At 43.7% G+C, this 17892-nt stretch overlaps 1 protein-coding gene across 1 annotated transcript in view; it reads right to left on the reverse strand.

Annotated features, from left to right (window-relative positions):
• Window positions 1–11083: 11083 nt before the first annotated feature.
• Window positions 11084–17892, reverse strand: part of LOC140460131 (scavenger receptor cysteine-rich type 1 protein M130-like) — a 102634-nt gene continuing 95825 nt past the window's right edge. The window contains exon 24 of the mRNA XM_072554528.1: window positions 11084–11308. Within this exon, the coding sequence (XP_072410629.1) occupies window positions 11084–11308 (225 nt within the window). The remainder of the gene's footprint in view (window positions 11309–17892) is intronic.

Consider the following 17892-nt stretch of genomic DNA (forward strand, 5'->3'; position numbering starts at 1 on the left):
TCAACCAAGTCTCTCAGAGTCTCAGTGAGAAAAGAATTCAAAACTCAGATGATCAATAGGTTTTTTCTTCTCTCTGTCCAGATCTCATTTGCAACATTGATCAGACAAACCTACTGTGTGTCTCCAAAGACATTACTTGAAGCAGGTAACAACATTGCAACCAAAGAGATTCACCGGCTTTTATACTTACTCTGAAAAAGAAAAATCTCTTGCTTGTGTACTAGTGTGAGGAGGTCACTAGAAGGTGACATGGCACCCACTTTAAACACAGGAGATTGAGGGAAGAGAATTAGAGAGTCTCTGAGCCTTTGAGGCATCACGTGTTAATGAATTCATTCATTCATTCAAATTTCCCTTCAGCACAATGTGTGTTTATTGTAGCCAAAGATGGACACACAGACACACGCACAGAAAAATAGAGATGCACGTACGGAAATACACATTGCCATGGAGTCACAGAATCAGAGATGCATAGCAGGGAAACAGACTGTCTGTGCTAACCAGATATCCCCAATTAATCTAGTCGTATTTGCCAGAAATTGGCCCATATCCCACTAAACCCTTCCTATTTATGTCCCATCCTGATGCCTTTTAAGTGCTCTGATTGGACCAGCCACCACCTCCACCAAACGTAAACTAAGGGGACATTTCATCGAGCATCTCAGCCGAGCCTACAGGGGCAGACATGACCTCCCAGTCACCGCCTATTTTAATTCCCCTTCCCACTCTCTTTCTGACATGACCATCCTCAGTCTCCTCCCTTGCCGGAGCGAATCAGACCACAAATTGTAGGAACAGCACCTCACCTTCCGCTTCGACAGTCTTACAGCCTACAGGACTCAACATTGAGTTCTCCAATTTCAAATAAACTCTCTTCTCTTTCCTTCAATCCCTTCAAACTCCTCTGATCTACACTATCTTCCAGCTACCAACCAGATACATTCCTCCCATTGACCAACCAGGTCGTAGCCCTCTACCTGTGTGCACCTATATCCTCACCTCACCACATTGCCCACTACCCCACCCCCACCCACCCCCTTTATTTGCAGCTCCCCTTCCCTCCATTCCCAGTCCTACAGAAGTGTTGCACTAGAAACATTGACCTCTCCACCTCCTGACACTGCCTGGCTTTCTGTGTTCTTCCAGCCTCCAGCTTGTCGACTTTGGACTCCAGATCTGCAGGGTTTTTATTTGTCTCCACCACTTCCTCGGACAGCTCATTCCATGCACGTACTACCCTCTGTGTGAAAATGTTGCCCCTTAGGTCCCTTTTAAACCTTTTTATCTCATACCCTAAACCTACACTTTCTAGATTGGACTCCCCCACCCCTGGGAAAAGACCTTTCTATTTAGCTAATCCATGCCCCTCATGATTTTATGAACCCCTATAACATCACCCCTCAGCCTCTCCCTAACATTGGCAACAACCTTGTAAACTTTTTTTCTGAACCTTTCCAAGTTTAACAACGTCCTTCATAATTGGAGGGAGCCCAGAATTGCACACAGTATTCCAAAAATAGCCGAAAGAATGTCCTGTATAGCCGCAACATGACCTCCCAACTCAATAACCATCAGCATTGTATCAACCAAACCCTCTGTAATCTTCCCATAATCCATGTCCTTCTTCTTGGTGAATACTCAAGTGAAGCACTCATTAAGGACCTCACCCACTTCCTAAGATTCCACAGATAAACACCCGCCTCTGTTCTGGAATGGACCTGCTCTTTCCCTAGATACACATTTGTTGTCAACATACGAATAAAATGCCTTGGGATTCTCCTTAATCCTCCTTACCGAGGGCATTTAATGTCCTCCTTTATCCGTCCTAATTTTTGTTTAAGTTGTTTCCTGTTTCCTGAATATTCTTCAAGGGATTTGCTTCATTCCTAAACCTTGCATCTGTTGCCATTTTGATTTTTACAAACTTAGAATATCTCTTGTCATCCATAGGTTCCTTAACTTTCATCCACACAAGAACATGCGAGTTCTGAACTCTGATCCATAGAACCTAGAACATTACAGCGCAGTGCAGGATCTTCAGTCCTCGATGTTGTGCCGACCTGTGGAACCAACCTGAAGCCCATCTAACCTACACTCTTCATTCTCGTCCATATGCCTATCCAATGACCATTTAAATATCCATAAAGTTGGCGAGTCCACAGCTATTGCAGGCAGTGTCTTCTACACCCCAACGACTCTCTGATTAAAGAATTTACATCTGACATTTGTCCTATATCTATCTTCCCTCAATTTGAAGCTATGTGCTCTCATTCTGGCCATTACCATCCTCGGAAAAAGGCTCTCAGTTTCCACCGAATCTCAGACTGATTATCTTATATGTCTTAATTAATTCACCTCTCAACCTTCTTCTCTCTATCAAAAACAGCCTCAAGTCCCTCAAGCTCCTCTTGTAAGAACCTCCCTTCATATCAGGCAATATCCTACAAAATCCCCTTTGAACCCTTTCCAAAGTTTCCACATTCTTCCTGTATTGTGGTGACTTGGGAGGTCATGTCGCGGCTGGACAGGACATTGATTAGGCCACTGTTGGACTACTGCGTGCAATTCTGGTCTCCTTCCTATCAGAAAGATGTTGTGAAACTTGAAAGGGTTCAGAAAAGATTCACAAAGATGTTGACAGGGTTGGAGGATCTGAGCTACAGGGAGAGGCTGAACAGGCTGGGGCTGTTTCCCCTGGAGTGTCGGAGGCTGAGGGGTGACCCGATAGAGGTTTACAATATTATGAGGGACATGGATAGGATAAGTAGACAAAGTCTTTTCTCAGGGATGGGGGAGTCCAGACCTTGAGGCCATAAGTTTAAGGTGAGAGGGGAAAGATATAAAAGAGACCTAAGGGGCAACTTTTTCACGCAGAGGGTGGTATGTGTATGGAATGAGCTGCCAGAGGAAGTGGTGGAGGCTGGTACAATTGCAACATTTAAAATGCATTTGGATGGGTATATGAATAGGAAGGGTTTGGAGGGATAAGGGCCAGGTGCTGGCAGGTGGGACTAGATTGGGTTGGGATATCTGGTCGGCATGGACAGGTTGGACCGAAGGGTCTGTTTCCATGCTGTACATCTCTATGATTCTATGACCAGATGCACTATCTTCAAAAGACGTCAGATGTGGATTTACCATAAAAAAGCTGCTCGCCCCATTTTATTTCTCAAGTTCCTCTATCAGACCAGTGCAAGTAGCCTACACCTATGGCACGGTGGTTCGTTGGTTAGCACTGCTGCCTCACAGCAGTAGGGACCCACGTTCAATTCCAGCCTTGGGCAACTGTCAATGTGGAGATTCCAAATTCTCACTGTGGGTTTCCTCTCACTCTCCAAAGTTGTGCAGGTCGGGTGAATTGGCCATTCTAAATTGCCCGTAGTGTTAGGTGCATTCGTCAGAGGGAAATGGGTCTGGGTAGGTTACTCTTCGGAAGGTCGGTGTGGACTTGTTGGACCGAAGGGCCTGTTTCCACACCGTAGGTAATCTAATCTACCCTAGTTTGATATTTTCACCCCAGGACCAGTATTTTCCTTATCCTTAACTAACTTAAAACGCACAGAATTATGATTGCCTTTCCCAAAATGCTGTCTCGTCGAAAATTCGATCACCTGGGCTGGCACACTTCCTAGTGCAAGTTTGACGTTTTCAGGTTATGAAATGGTTTTATCAGCACTATTGAGAATATAAAACCTATTATTGTATCAAGTGATGTATTTATATGACTGAATCTAAAAGAACACGTGGGAAAGTGTGATTTATTTCAAAAGGGGAAATCAAAGCACAGCAAATGATCACTCCTGGAAAAACATAGATGAACACAATTCCGATCAGCTGATTTCAAGGAAATGCAAAGATATCCATATTCTTTACTGACCCATGCCTAAACCTAACGCCATACAGGAAAGGACAGAGGGTAAAACCATGAATTTCTCACGAATCGTCACACCTCCTTTGACATCACCTTCGGTCTGACACCAGAATGAGACTGAAGTGGTGAAAGTGAAATATTTCCAATCATTGTGTAAATGTCACTTGCCACTTGTCAACCCAAGCTTGGCTGTCCAACTGATCTTGTTGCCTCCGTCCTTCTGATGGAGGGAAGGTCATTGATGAAGCAGCTGAAGATGCCTGAGGTCCAGGACACTAACCTGAGGAATTCATGCACAGATGTCCTGGGGCTCAGATGACTGATCTCCAACAACCGTGACCACCTTCCAATGTACCAGGTAAGCCTCCAACCAGCAGAGATGTTGGCCCATAATTTTGCACCAATTTTGCTCGAACTCCTTCCCGTCACACTCTGTCGAATGCAGCCTTGGTGTTGTGGGCTGTCATTCTCACCTCACCTCTGGGATACAGCTCTTGACAGAGACTGGATGGAGGGTCAGTAGCTGACAGAACCAAAACTGGGCATCGCTGAGCAGGGTCTTGCTGAGTGGCAGCTGCTTGATAGCACTGTTACATATACTGTCGATCGCTTTACTGCTGATTGAGTATATGGAGCAGGAATTGACCAGGTTGAATTGGTCCTGCATTTTATGTACACAACGTGCCCTGGCAATTTCCCACATTGGTCGGTAGGTGCCACAGTTGTAACTACACTGGAACAGCTTGGTTAGGGTAGCAAGACTTTATGGAGCACAAGCCTTCAGCAACACAGCTGGACGGTGTCAGGCCCCATATCCTTTGTAGTATCCAGTGTCTCCAAACGCTTTTCAATATCAAGGAGAGTATCAAACTCCTATCTGTAAAATAGGCACCAATCGAGAAGGTGGGATGCATCATTCACACAGCACTTCTGACTAAAGATTGCTACGAACGTTTCAGCCCTTGTCACGGAATCCCAACAATGTGGAAGTAGGCCATTTTGCCCATCAAGTCCACACCAACCCTCGTGAGAGTATCCCACCCAGACTCTACCCCATCTCCATCTTTCCTTGCCAATCCCTGGACACTTTAGCATAAGCCAATCCACCTAAGACCCACATGTTTGGACTGTGGAAGGAAATTGGAGCACTTTGCGGAAATCTGCGAAGACACGGCAAGAATGTGTGAACACCACGGGGGCGGTCGCTAGTGTGTGGGATTGAACCTAGGTCCCTGATGCTGCGAGGTAGTGGTGCTAACCACTGAGCCACTGTGCTGACGATTACCTTTTCACTGATGTGTTGGGCTCTTCTATCATTGACGATGGGGACATTAATGGAGCCTCCTCTTCCTTTTAGTTGTCCACCAATTAAAGTGCAACTGTGGAGGTTAGATCTGATCCAGTATCCTGAAATCTCGATTGCCTGAGAGAAAGGGGTGGTTGTCCAGCTATATAAACGAATCTGGATGTTGTTGGATGTTCATTTTGAACCGCTGCACTGCACTGGGTCTATTCAAAACATTGCTTCAAATTTGAACAAAGTAAAGTTGCTCTGAAATTTTGGAAGCTGTGTTGTGTATCACTTCCTCTTGAGCAGCACCAAATTTCGCTAAACCATTTTAGTTGGCTTTTGATGTAAGTAATATCGGCTGTGGTGCAGTGAGACAGGGATCAAGTGATCAATCCATCATGTTTAATACAAATTAAATGCATCCCAAAACAAAACACAACTGTGAAAAATGAGTTGAATGCTTGCTCTGCATCAACTCGAAGCTGACATATCCACAAATTGTGACAATGCTTTAACGAGGTAAGTTTGATCTTGTTTTTTTTAAGAGGGGTCGTAAAAGTAGAGGTGCCATTGGGTCTAGAAAAAGCCTACTTTAACAATAGCAAAGGAGTGGCTGGTCCACACAATTCAGATTTCTTCTGGTTTAGTTTAGCTGTGGCGGTGACAAGATATTGCGGTCCAGGAGGTTTGAAAATTCAGCAGATGATTCCTGACTGACTATCTCTGTGAACTGCCTTTGGATGTTGTTCCCTCCAGCCTCTAAGAATCTGTATTTCAATTTACCTTTATTGTCAAGAGGCATGTTTATGGGATGTTGCTAGATTGGAATAGCTCATTAGTTAAGTTGCGGTATCGTGTCAGTTAAGCTTTCCAATCATTAAATTATTCTAAATTATGCTTTATTTTGTTCGTGTTTCAACTATCGTATTTAAATAAATTCTGTTTTGCTTAAAGCCCAGTGGTTTGATCACCTGCATCGCAACTGGAACATCCACTTCACATCTGCCTTTAAAAGAGGAAGAAGTTAGAGCGTAGGGAACCTTCTTGAAATATTCTGAGGGGATTTTGGCCTGGTCCATAAGAATATGCAGCAAAGAAATGTTGGGGATGAATGGCCTCCTTTTCTCCTGTAAATTCTATGATCACTCACACTCTGCACAGACTGTATTTTGTACTAATTATAACCTCGTAACTCACCTCCTGACATTTCACGACAAACTTGATGATTTTTTTTTGGGTTTAGTACTTCAAGCATACAGTGTTGCAGTGATCTAACAAGAGACAATATGATGGTAAATAAATGTGATGGGCAACATGGGCCAGTGTAGAAAATGATTGCTGTGGGACAGCCACTGTGTATTTTCCACTGCAGTGATTGTAACAAGATCAGCCAGGTGGACCTCATAGAATTGGGGCTGTCAATGTGCTCCAATCAGGGAGCCCTGGCTGACAGACATAAACAGGAATGTCAGAAGTTCTGTTTACTCTCTGATACCTGGCTCTGAAGAAACCGGTTGAGTGTCAAGTGCTACGTACGTATAAATAAAGGGTGACTCGGTGAGAGGGATACCAGGCTATGTGCATTTATTTCACAATGAACATATTTTTTACAATTAAAGTAAAACTTCTACAATGAAAACAGAGATTATGAGAAGCAATTATCGGAAGAAAGGGGAGTGACTTTGAAATTCCTTTTTCTGCTGAGGACAAAGAGGCATTGTTGCACATTCTTGACCATCACATCGACGTGGGTGCACAAGGATAATTTGTGGGTGATCGTCAATTCAAGGATTAATGCTGTTGAGCATCTATATCAGCGTCATTCATGTCGGAAGGGGCGTGTACGTCTCCTTGCTTCCTGAAGTCAATGATCAGCTCTTTAGTTTTGATGACATTGAGGGGAGGATTGTTTGCACCATATCATCAGGCATTCTATTTCCTTCCCGCATGCCTTCTCAGCATTGTTTGACATCCGGCTGACAACGGTGGTGTCGTCAGCCAACTTGTAGGTGGAGTTCAGAAGAATTTGTGTCACATAGTCAGAAATTTGCAGGGAGTACAGGAGGGGGCTCAGTACCTACTTTTGTGGGCTGCTGGTGTTGAGGATTTGGGGGAGGAGGTGCTGTTGTCTGTCTTCACTGATTGTGGTCGACGAGTCAGAAGGTTGAGCATTCAGTTGCAGAGAAAGCAGCCGAGACCAATGTCTCGGAGTTTGGAACTTGAAGTGAGTTTGACGACTGACGTTGAAGAGGGATCCAGGAACAATGGTACTCAGAGAGAAACAAAGGTCATGGAAAGGTAGGCAGGTTCGCTCAGAGAGAGGAGTTCTTTCACAGCAGAGGGATCGATTAACATCAATTGCCAGAGCAGTTAAGGTCCATGGGGAAGAAAAGGCTGTTTTTATTTTTTTGCTCTCTCTTGGAAAAGAGGCAAACTCTGAAATCCGTTGATCCACCAGAACAGGAGATATGAAGAGAATCTCCTCTGCATCTTCTCTAGTTCAATCACCTCCTTCCAACAGTGTAGAGACAAGGAGAGGGTACTACACTGGAGGAAAGCATCACCTTCAGTGAGTTTTGGGTGTCGGCAAAGGTGCCAGTTTTGGTTAATACAAGTCAAATGTTTTCACCTTATGCTTTTAATGAGTTAATTTCAAGCACTACTTGCATTGGAGAGTGAGGTTTGGGACTTTCCTTCGTTGCTCTGAACTTTCTGGTCTTTTGTTCAAAGTCGCGTTCAGTAAGTGACCAAGGTGGTGCGTTAAACCAGGGTTCACTATGGGATTTGACTCGCCCCAGTTTTTCCATCATCTGGGTCACCTCTCGAATTACTTTCTTCCCACTGATCTCCTCCACCTCGGTTTCTCACCTCTTTCTAAAGTCTTCTTTATGCACGATGTGTCATTATGTGTCATTCTCGGTCTGTCTCTCTTCAGCTTCCCTGCCACTAGTGTTTTCTTTCTCTCCTTACTTCGCGCTCTCCACCTTTCTCTATGTCTATCTGCTACATTTTGCTTTGGTTTGCATCTCTTCGGTGATAGTGATCACAACTTAAAGTTTACTATACGCATGGATGTGGTTAGGAGCAGATGGTATGGGGAAGTATTTAATTGGAGGAGGGGGAATTACAATGCTATTAGGCAGGAACTGGGGCACCTAAATTGTAATCATATGTTCTCAGGGAAAGGATGATAAAAATGTGGAGGTTATTTAGGAAGCATCTGCTGATAGTGCTGGACTGGTTTGTCCCGCTGAGGCAGGGAAGGGATGGTAAGTTGAAGCCCTGAGTGACAATGGATGTGAAACGTCCAGGCAAGAGGAAGAAGGGAGCTTACTTAAGGTCGAGGAGGCAAGGAGCAGGCAGGGCTTTAGATGGTTGCAAGGTCGCCAGAAAAGGACTGAAGAATGGACTTTGGAGAGCTAGAAGGAGACACAAAGAAGCTTTAGTGGGTAAGATTAAGGAAAACCCTAAGACGTTCTACCCTTCCCTTGAGGAACAAGATGATGGCCAGAGTGACGGTAGGGCCAATCAGGGATAGTGGAGGGAATTTGCAGCTGGAGACAGAGGAAGAAGGTGAGGTCCTTAATGAATACTTTATTTCAGTATTCACCAGTGACAGGGACCTTGATGTTTCTGAAGACAGCGTGAAACAGACTGACAAGCTAGCACAAGTTGATGTTAGAAAAGAGGGCGTGCTGAAAAGTTTGAAAAACATAAGGGTAGATAAACGCCCAGGGCCAGACGGGATATACCCTAGGTTACTACAGGAAGCGACAGAAGAGATTGCTGCATCCTAACTGTCCACTGCAGTAGTACCAGATGAATGGAGGGTGACAAATGTTATTCCCTTGTTAAAGAAAGGGACGAGGGATAATCCTGGGAATCATAGACCAATCAGTCATACATCAGTGTTGGGCAAAGTATTGGAGAGAATTCTGAGAGACAGGATTGATGATGGCTTGGAAAGCCATAATTTTATTAGGAACAGTCAACATGGCTTTGTGAGGGGCAGGTCATGCCTCACTAAGCTTACAGAATTATTTAAGGATGTGACAAAACGGATTGATAGAGGTAAGGCAGTGGATGTGCTATACATAGATTTTGGCAAGACGTTTGATAAGGTTTCCCATGGTAGACTCATTCCAAAAGCAAGGAGGCATGGGATAGCTGGAAATTTGTCTGCCTTTCTACATAATTCGCTTACCCATAGAAGACAGAAGGTGGTGAAAGATGGAAAGCTTCCAGACTGGACCATGGTGAACACTGGTGTTCCAGAGGGATCTGTTCTGGGAACTCTGTTCTTTCTGATTTTTGTAAATGACTTGGATGAGGAAGTGGAAGGGTGGGTTAGTAAGTTTGACAATGGCACGAAAGTTGGTGGATTTGTGGATAGTGCGGTAGGCTCTTCGAGGTTGTAATGAGACATTGACAAGATGCAGAACTGGGTTGAAAGTGGCAGATGGAGTTCAACTTGGAAAAGTGTGAAGTCGTTCACTTTGGAAGGTCGAAGTTTGAATGCAGAAATAGGTTTTTGTTAGGAAATTGTTAGCAGTGTGGATGAACAAGGGAATCTTGGGGTCCATGGCCATAGATTACTCAAAGTTGCCACCCAGGTTGACTGGTTTGTTAAGAAGGCGTATGGTGTGTTGGCTTTCATTGGCATGGGGATTGAGTTTAAGGGTTGTGAGGTTATGCTGTAGCTCAATAGAGTCCTGGTTAGACTACACTTTGAATATTGTATTCACTTCTGGTCACCTCATTACAAATACGATATGGAAACCTTAGAGAGAATGCAGAGGAGCTTTACCAGGACACTTCCACTTATGAAGAAACTTTAAGGAAGCCAAGGGTTTTTCTCATTGGAGCGCAGAAGAATGAGAGGTGACTTGATGGATGTGTAGAAGATGATGAGAGACAGAGATAGAGTGAATAAACAGAGACTTATTCTCAGAGCAGAAATGGCTATCACGAGTTCGCATAGTTTTAAGGTAATTGGAAGAAGGTTTAGGGGAGATGTGAGAGGTCAGTTCTTTACACAGAGAGTGGTTAGTGGGTTGAATGCACTGCCAGTAGTGGTATTAGAGTCAGATACAATAGGAATACTTAAGCGACTCTTGTATCGTCACATTGAAGTTAGTACAATGAAAGGTATGCATGTTAGTCTGATCTGAGAGCAGGATAAAAGGCCAGCATAACATTGAGTGCCAAAGGGCCTGTACTATACTGTACGGTTTGATGTCATATGTTCTCTGCTCCTCCTTCTTTCCACCTTCTCTATCTTCCCCCTTTCTCTCTCTCTCTTATTTGACCTTTAGAATATGTCTCTCCATCTCTTTCTGTGTCATTATGACGTGCTCTATTTCCTTATTCCTTTCTCTCAAGTCATATCTTTGTCTCCCATATGCAATCTCTCCGATGCACCCTGTTGCCTTCAGTGTTTCCTTCTATTACTCTCCCCCATCTTCATTCACTCTTTTTTTCCCCTACCTCTCTGCCTTTCTCTCGTTTCCATAGCTCTGTCTCCCTCTGACCCGTCCTGTGTCTGGCTTTCTATTTCTGATCTGTTAGCTTTCCATGTTGATTTTAGTCTCTCAATTCATGTCTCTGTCTCTCTTGCTCGGTTTTGTCTTCTGTTTCTGTCATGTATGACAGTCTTTCTCGATCTATTCATTGAAATTGAGGAGTTGGGTACTTGAACCACAGCTCTGAGTCCACTCCACTCCTCTGTCCACACTACTTGCCAACCCACACATCCATAAAACGAGACACAGTTGGAAATGACTGATCAATGAATAAATTGAAGAATTATATTGAAAGGATGTTTTAGTACCTTCTGGAACTGCTCTCTCAACCTAGTCTGGGTCACAGCATATATTGCAGTGTTTGTGCAGCAACTCAAGAGCTGCAGCATGAAGCCTAAGTCAAGCACATATCTGTCTATCCAGACAGACCGATATCCCAAGAACCACATCCGTCTCCATATGGAATAAACCATTAGCATTGACCACAACAGGATGAAATTGGTCGACAGAGCGAACAGTAAAATGATCGATTTTTTTCGACTCTCCATCTCTGCGTCTCTCGGTCTCTTCCCACTGCTTCGAGCACACAGTCTCTGGCGAGCTCTGCTGGCCATTGCAATGTGCCTTACAGTGAGAATATTGAAAAAAAAAATTAACGCAAACGGGATACAGGGGTTGAGGATGTTGTGGGTGAGCTCAAATGCTGCCCAAACTGTAGAATTGGTAAAATTCACCCTGATGAAACAAAACCAGGGGTAGTTCTGCATCCAATACCAGCCACTGAACATAAAGTACCAGAAAATGTTCTTTGAAGAGGTCAGCACAGACACTGTCCCCAGAACCACAGCTGCCGTTTTCTCACTGCAATATTTACTTTTCAGCTTCTGGCAGCAAATGGCCACAAATCGATCAAAGGTGAAGGTGACGGTGAACCAGACAGAACAGTCAGTGGCTGCATAGAGCAGGACGGCGTGGATATTACACACGGGGATTCTGCGAAGGAAAGTAAACTGTTCATGATAAACAATCGGAATGTGTCTCAATATCAGGTCGAGGATAACCACCAGTTGATCCGCCACTACCATAGCCGCGAGGTAAAGAGTGACACTTTTGGAGAGACCACATTTCTTACAAGATAGAATCATAATCGTCAGAAAGTTACCTGTCAGGAATGGAAAACAAATAAACAAAAACAAATCTGCACATTTGGCCAAGACAAAGTGTACAGTTTAAAGGAGGACTTGTTCAGATTGTTTGCAAAGATCTACAGCTTCCAGTGATGTAATTAATTAACAGTAGGAAATATGGGAAATTAGTGTAAAGTGGAAGAGATGCAACCTGTAAGCCAGTCGTCAATATATTCAGGAATGTTAGTGGGCTGTGTTGTGGAGATTTGGTCAGTGCACTGATGGATGCAAGTAGGAGATGCAAGGGAAATGGAAAAATGTTATTGATTCAAGTGGGTGGATAGTAGGAGATGTTTCCATTGATTGGAGATACTCGGAACCGAGGACACAGCCTTAGAGTAAAGGGAAGCCATTTTAGAATGGAGATAAGGAGAAACAGCTTCAGCCAGAGATTGTCAAATCTATGGAATTGATTGCCACATAAAGTGTTGGTATCAAGTCACTGAGAATATTTAGGACTGAGATAGATAGGTATTTCGGTATCAATGGAATCAAGGGTTACGGGGAGAAAGCAGGAGATTGGGTTTGAGAAATGTATCAGCCATGATTGAGTGGCGGAGCAGACCCACTGGGCTGACTGGCCTAATTTCTGCTCCTACCTCTTATGGTCTTATGGTTTTATTGTTATCAGAGGAAACAAAAGGTTTTCATGACGAAAGACACCAGCAGGATCCCAGAACATCAAGAGAGTTGGGACAGAGGTGATTATAGTTGCCATGACTGAGTAGAAAGTGCTGTGGAAGCTAAAATGTCTAAAATCATGAGGAGCTAAGATAGGTTGAATAGGCAATGTGGTTTTTTTCTCGGATAGAGAGGTCCAGATCGAAAGGTTTAAAAAGGGATGGATTTAAAAAGGACCCAAGGGGCACTTTTTTCACACAGAGCATGACTTGTTGATGGAATGAGCTGACAAAAGAACTGGTGGAGACAGTATAACTACAACATTTAAAAGGCATTTGGACATTTAAATTGATAGGAAAGTTTTGAAGGGACATAGGAAAAATACAGGTAAGAGCTATTAGTTTCGTTCAATTTAGGAAATCTGGTCAGCACGGGTGTGTTGGACCAAAGGCTCTGATTCCATTCTGTATGACTCAATTACACTGTGGTCAAAAGGAATAGGATATATTATCCGTGTTCTCTGTTGAACTCCAGATGGTCACCTCAAACCATTTTGTATGGCAGAGAGGCCACAATCACTCAGCATATACTTATTGACAGTGCCACAGAATTGTGGGCTGTTGGAAGCCAGATGAAATGCAAGAATTTCAGGAAAGACCAATTGCATTTAACGTAAACGGAGGGTTATGAAAATATGGAAATAAGTGAATAAAGCTGAGTCACATCAAAGCATTGTTTGGATAGCCAATGAAAAAAGGAGATTGAAATAAAAGATGGAGCAGGTTGCTACATTTGCACAACTGATTTAAAAATGTTTTGAATACGCCTATGTTGTAACTTGCATGTGGCTAATTGCACTTCTGTCATTGCTAGGTCACTGGCAGTTGATTTTCATGCACTTTAAGACACAAAGAATAAAGGCTGATACGAATTTAAGAGTTAAGATTTGCTTTCAAAGCAATTTCTCCCGAGAAAATTGCATAAATCCCTTTATCCCGAAGCCTCACCTCTCTCTCTATGGAGATATTTAGATTAATCATTCCAGATGGTATATCATCCATCACTGGAAATTGTTGAGTGTCTTGGGTGTTATTGGAGCTGCAATCATTCAGGCAAGTGGAAAGTATTCCACTATACTCCGTTCTTGTGACTTGTCAACCGGGAAGACTCCTTGAGGAGTCAGGAGTGAGTTACCTGCTGCAGGATTCCCAGCCACTGACCTACTCTTGTGACCACTGTGTTTGTGTGTTTGGTCCAGGTCAGTTTATTGTCAATAATAACCCAGAATTCCGGAGGTAGGGGATTTAGTGATGGCAAGACCATTGAATGTGAAGGTGAGATGGTTAGATTCTCTCTCTTTGACGCCCAGGCTATTGATGTAGAGTTGATTCAATGTTAGTGACACCGTTGGATGTCAAGTAGCGATGATTATATTCTCTCTTGTTGAAGATGGTTTTTGCCTGGCGCACAACTTACTTACCCCTTGTCATCCCAAGCCTGGGTATTGCCCAGATATAATTACATTTGACTATGGACTGCTTAACTATCCCAGGATGGTGAAGCAACGACATTGGGGAAGGGAAGGATTTGCCGTTACAGTTTATCTCAGAGTCTGCAGTACCTGATAGGCAGTGAACAGATTGAACAGCATTGGTTATTGGCTCTGTGGGGGGTAGGGTAGCAAGATAGTGAACACAGCTTTGTGACTAGGATAATATTTCATATCTTCCAAATCTTGTAATCACTAGAACGGAATGGAATTACAAAGTCGTTTTGAAATATAATCTATGGATTGAGAGACTCACCAGGGACTCCAACGAGAGCCAGAATTGGATAGTAACCTGCTTGAATAGCATGAAGTGTATACACGATCCGATGTGATAGAGTTATCCACTCATAGTCTGAGGAAAGCAAGTAAGTTGCCATGGATAAACTCCTCCCAGTTGTTGTGCCGTTCACTTCCATTGCTCCCAGATTCTGATCTCCCATTTCCCTCTCTTTCTCTCTGGACCTGCTGATCTGGAGCTGTTTCTCCCTCTTGCACTGATGCGGTAAGCACACTGCATGCACTCTCCACTCTCTTATGAATAGAACTAGCAAGGTCCTCAGTGGACCCCGCAGTGAGGATCCACTGGGAGATCCAATGACGACACTCAGTCAGCACACAGGCTGAGTTAACCACCTCCAATCCCACAGTTTCCATCAGCACTGCAATGTGGACCAGGTCCTTGCTCTGTGTGGCATGTAGAAAGAAACTGGTCATGTTCAGCGTGGGATCTAATGCCTAATGGGAACTACAGGGTCCAGTGTTCGACCCTCACTGCACATCAATATGTATCTTTATCATTTCTTGAAGGGAACTAAATGCATTATCTCCATGATCACTTCTGACCCAGGCCTGGCTGGAAGAGTAACCTGTGAGGAGGAAGCAGCGAAATATAAGCGTCATTTGGATAATCTGAGTGAGTGGACAAGTGTGGAACACTTGCAGTTTAATGTGGATCATTGTGAGGCGATCCACTTTGGGAAAAAAAGAAGGAAAGACAGATTAGTATCCGAGTGCTAATAGACCAGGAAAGGGGCAACGAGACCTGAGTGTCCCATAAACACCAAAGTCAACGGTGAAGACACAGAGGGTGGTGAAGAGGGTGAATGAGATGTGGGCCTTCATAGCGAAAAGGTTGGAATCCAGGATTGAGATGTCTCACTGCGATTGTGCAGGGTGAGACCACCCACGGCGGACTGTGTGCACAATTTGGTGTCTCCATTTCTGAGGAAGGATGCAACAAAGACTAATTCGTGGGAAGGCAGGGCTGACCAATGACAAGAAAATTGAATTGGATTGGATCAAAACAGGGTCACTAGTTCACAATAGATTGCATTCGGTTACAACAGGCATACTGAGCTCAATAGCCCTACTGTGGCTGCCCATCCCCACAACTAACTTTCCCATGACCAACGGCCACATGAGAACTCAAACTACTGGGTGGACCCATCCGTTCTGTGCCTGAGCAGTGAAAAGATCAGATCGGCAACAGCTCAGGAGTTGTCTCTCTGCTCCCTCCAGTAAAAGTCACTTAAGCCTGAATCACAAATACATATTTTTTCTTTCAAATAGGTTTGTGCTTATTATTTGATACACGAGAGAACCTTTATAAGTGTGAAACAACCTCCCTGTGCCTTGTTTTGAACCAGACTTGGTCAGCATATCCTTCCATTGAGGATACTAACGAACCAGGTCAGTTGTTACAAAAATCGATAGTCATTGCAGAGTGACCAGCAGACTGGCTGTTAATTCCAAATCATTATCGATTTTAAATTCTCCCTCTGCCCCGGCGGGATTCGAACACATTTCCATATACTATTACCTGTGGTTTCTGGATTGATCATCAAGTTACACTTTCACTAAGGCACCGACTTCGTTGGGTTTATCAGGATACGACTCAACACCTATTCACTGATGCTGCTGGTCGTTGAGAAACTTCATACCATTTCAAACCTTGTTTCCTACAGGTACCTCTCCATCATCAGCCTTCTACTATTGTAGCTGTCTTTCCAGAGTTTACCGCCCCCTCCCATTCTAAACCTCATTGGAAGTTTGCAGTGCACTGGTGACGTGACACTAGCCCCATAACCAAAGAGGTTTGTAAGGTAATCGTTCATCGTAACTGCTCCAGACTCTCTTCATACCACAGCCTGTCATCTCAGCAATCAGTCTTCAATGCACTCCATCTGTCATAGGGCGATACTGGGCTTTAAGAGGTGCTGCATTCTCCTGATTTCTTTTACAGAGAGGTTGAAGGACAGATATAGAGTGATCTATGAGAAGATAAAGGACAAACATTGGCTGTCTTTGTCTTTTAAAGTTGCAGCAATAGAAGCAACCGGAATTGGTGTTGTCAAGTTTCCACACACAGAGCTTTTAGCTTTCGTTTGCAGAAGCTGCTGGAGTTCTCGCTCTCTCTCTCTCTCTCTCTCACTGTCTCTCTCAGAATTGGCGTTAGATATTCTTTCCTCCTGGATTAGAGAATCGCATGTGAGACAATCTATGTCTGAATTTGCAATTGGCCAGGTGGGTATGTTTATGGGATGCTGCTATGTTGGAACATTTCATTAGTAGCAGTTACGTTATCAAATGTTCTGTTAGGTTTTCCAGGAGAATTAAGGTATTCCAATTCCTTCTTTCTTTTGCTATACTTAAACTATGTTCTTTGAGCAAAATGTGTCTTGCTTAATGTCAAGTCATTGGACTAATAGAATTGCATCTGGAACACAGCACTTCATATTTACCTTTGAAGTAAGAAATAAATAAGGTGTAGGCTACCTTCTTCATCTACTTAGAAGGGGTCGACTCTGGTCCATAACAAATGGGGGGTTGCTCTCCAGATCAAAATCTCCAATTCCAGTTTGGGTTTGGGATCATTGGGCTGAAAAGAGTGGTGAATCCTTGTGGCTTGTATTCTGGATGTTGAATTTGGTTGGTTTGAGCAGGGGGGTGCCTTGTGTAGCAATGACCCTTTCAGTCATTACGAGTTCCCTGGGGGGGAGGGAGGGTAGATGACGTCACCTCTGGAATGTTCGACGACGTGAGTAAGGCAAAACTTTGGGAATTGCCGAAGAGTTGGGCTTGAGGTTGCCTGCGTCTTGTGAGAATAAGGGAAAATGATATGACAATTGTGCAGCAATGACAAATGCCAGGAATGCCATAAGAGTCTTTAGAAATGGCTGCCATTCAATTTCAAATGACGCAGATTGAATTAATGGGAATAGCAAGGCAAACGGTAGGCTTGGCAGAACACAAAGATTGGGAAAGCAAAATGAAACAGCAGCTAAAAACCTGGTGGGGATCTGTTTATATATGTCCAAACATTGCCCAAGTTCGACGATAAGGGTGTATTCAACTTTTTCATTCATTTGAGAAAATGGCTTAACCAATTAACTGGCAGGTTACCAGGGGGTTGATACAAGCAAAGGTGGTAGCAGATCTCTTGCATCAAAGGAGATTTGTGGGGTATGTGAGGAGGTGAAGAAAGCCATCTTATGTATTAGTGGCAGAAGCCGACAGACAATGTCTGAGGAGCCTAAGGAGGGCACCTGGTCAACAGCACGTTTTTTTTACAGGATCCAACACAGTACCTGAAGTAGTGAGAGTAGGTTGATTCTTTAATTGAGGGGTTAGCTTTTGAGTGGAGACTGAGAAGACTGGGATTATATTCATTAGAATTCAGGAGAATGCGGGGTGGGGGGATCTTAGAGGAACATATAAAATTACGAAGGGGATAGATAAAATAGAAGTAGAGAGGATGTTTTCACTGGCAGGTGAAGCTAGGACAAAAGGGCTAGAGGGAGCAGATTTAGGACTGTTTTGAGATGGAACGTCTTCACTCACAGGGTTATAAA

Source organism: Chiloscyllium punctatum, chromosome 36 (assembly GCF_047496795.1).
Source record: "Chiloscyllium punctatum isolate Juve2018m chromosome 36, sChiPun1.3, whole genome shotgun sequence".
In the NCBI taxonomy this organism is placed as follows: domain Eukaryota; kingdom Metazoa; phylum Chordata; class Chondrichthyes; order Orectolobiformes; family Hemiscylliidae; genus Chiloscyllium; species Chiloscyllium punctatum.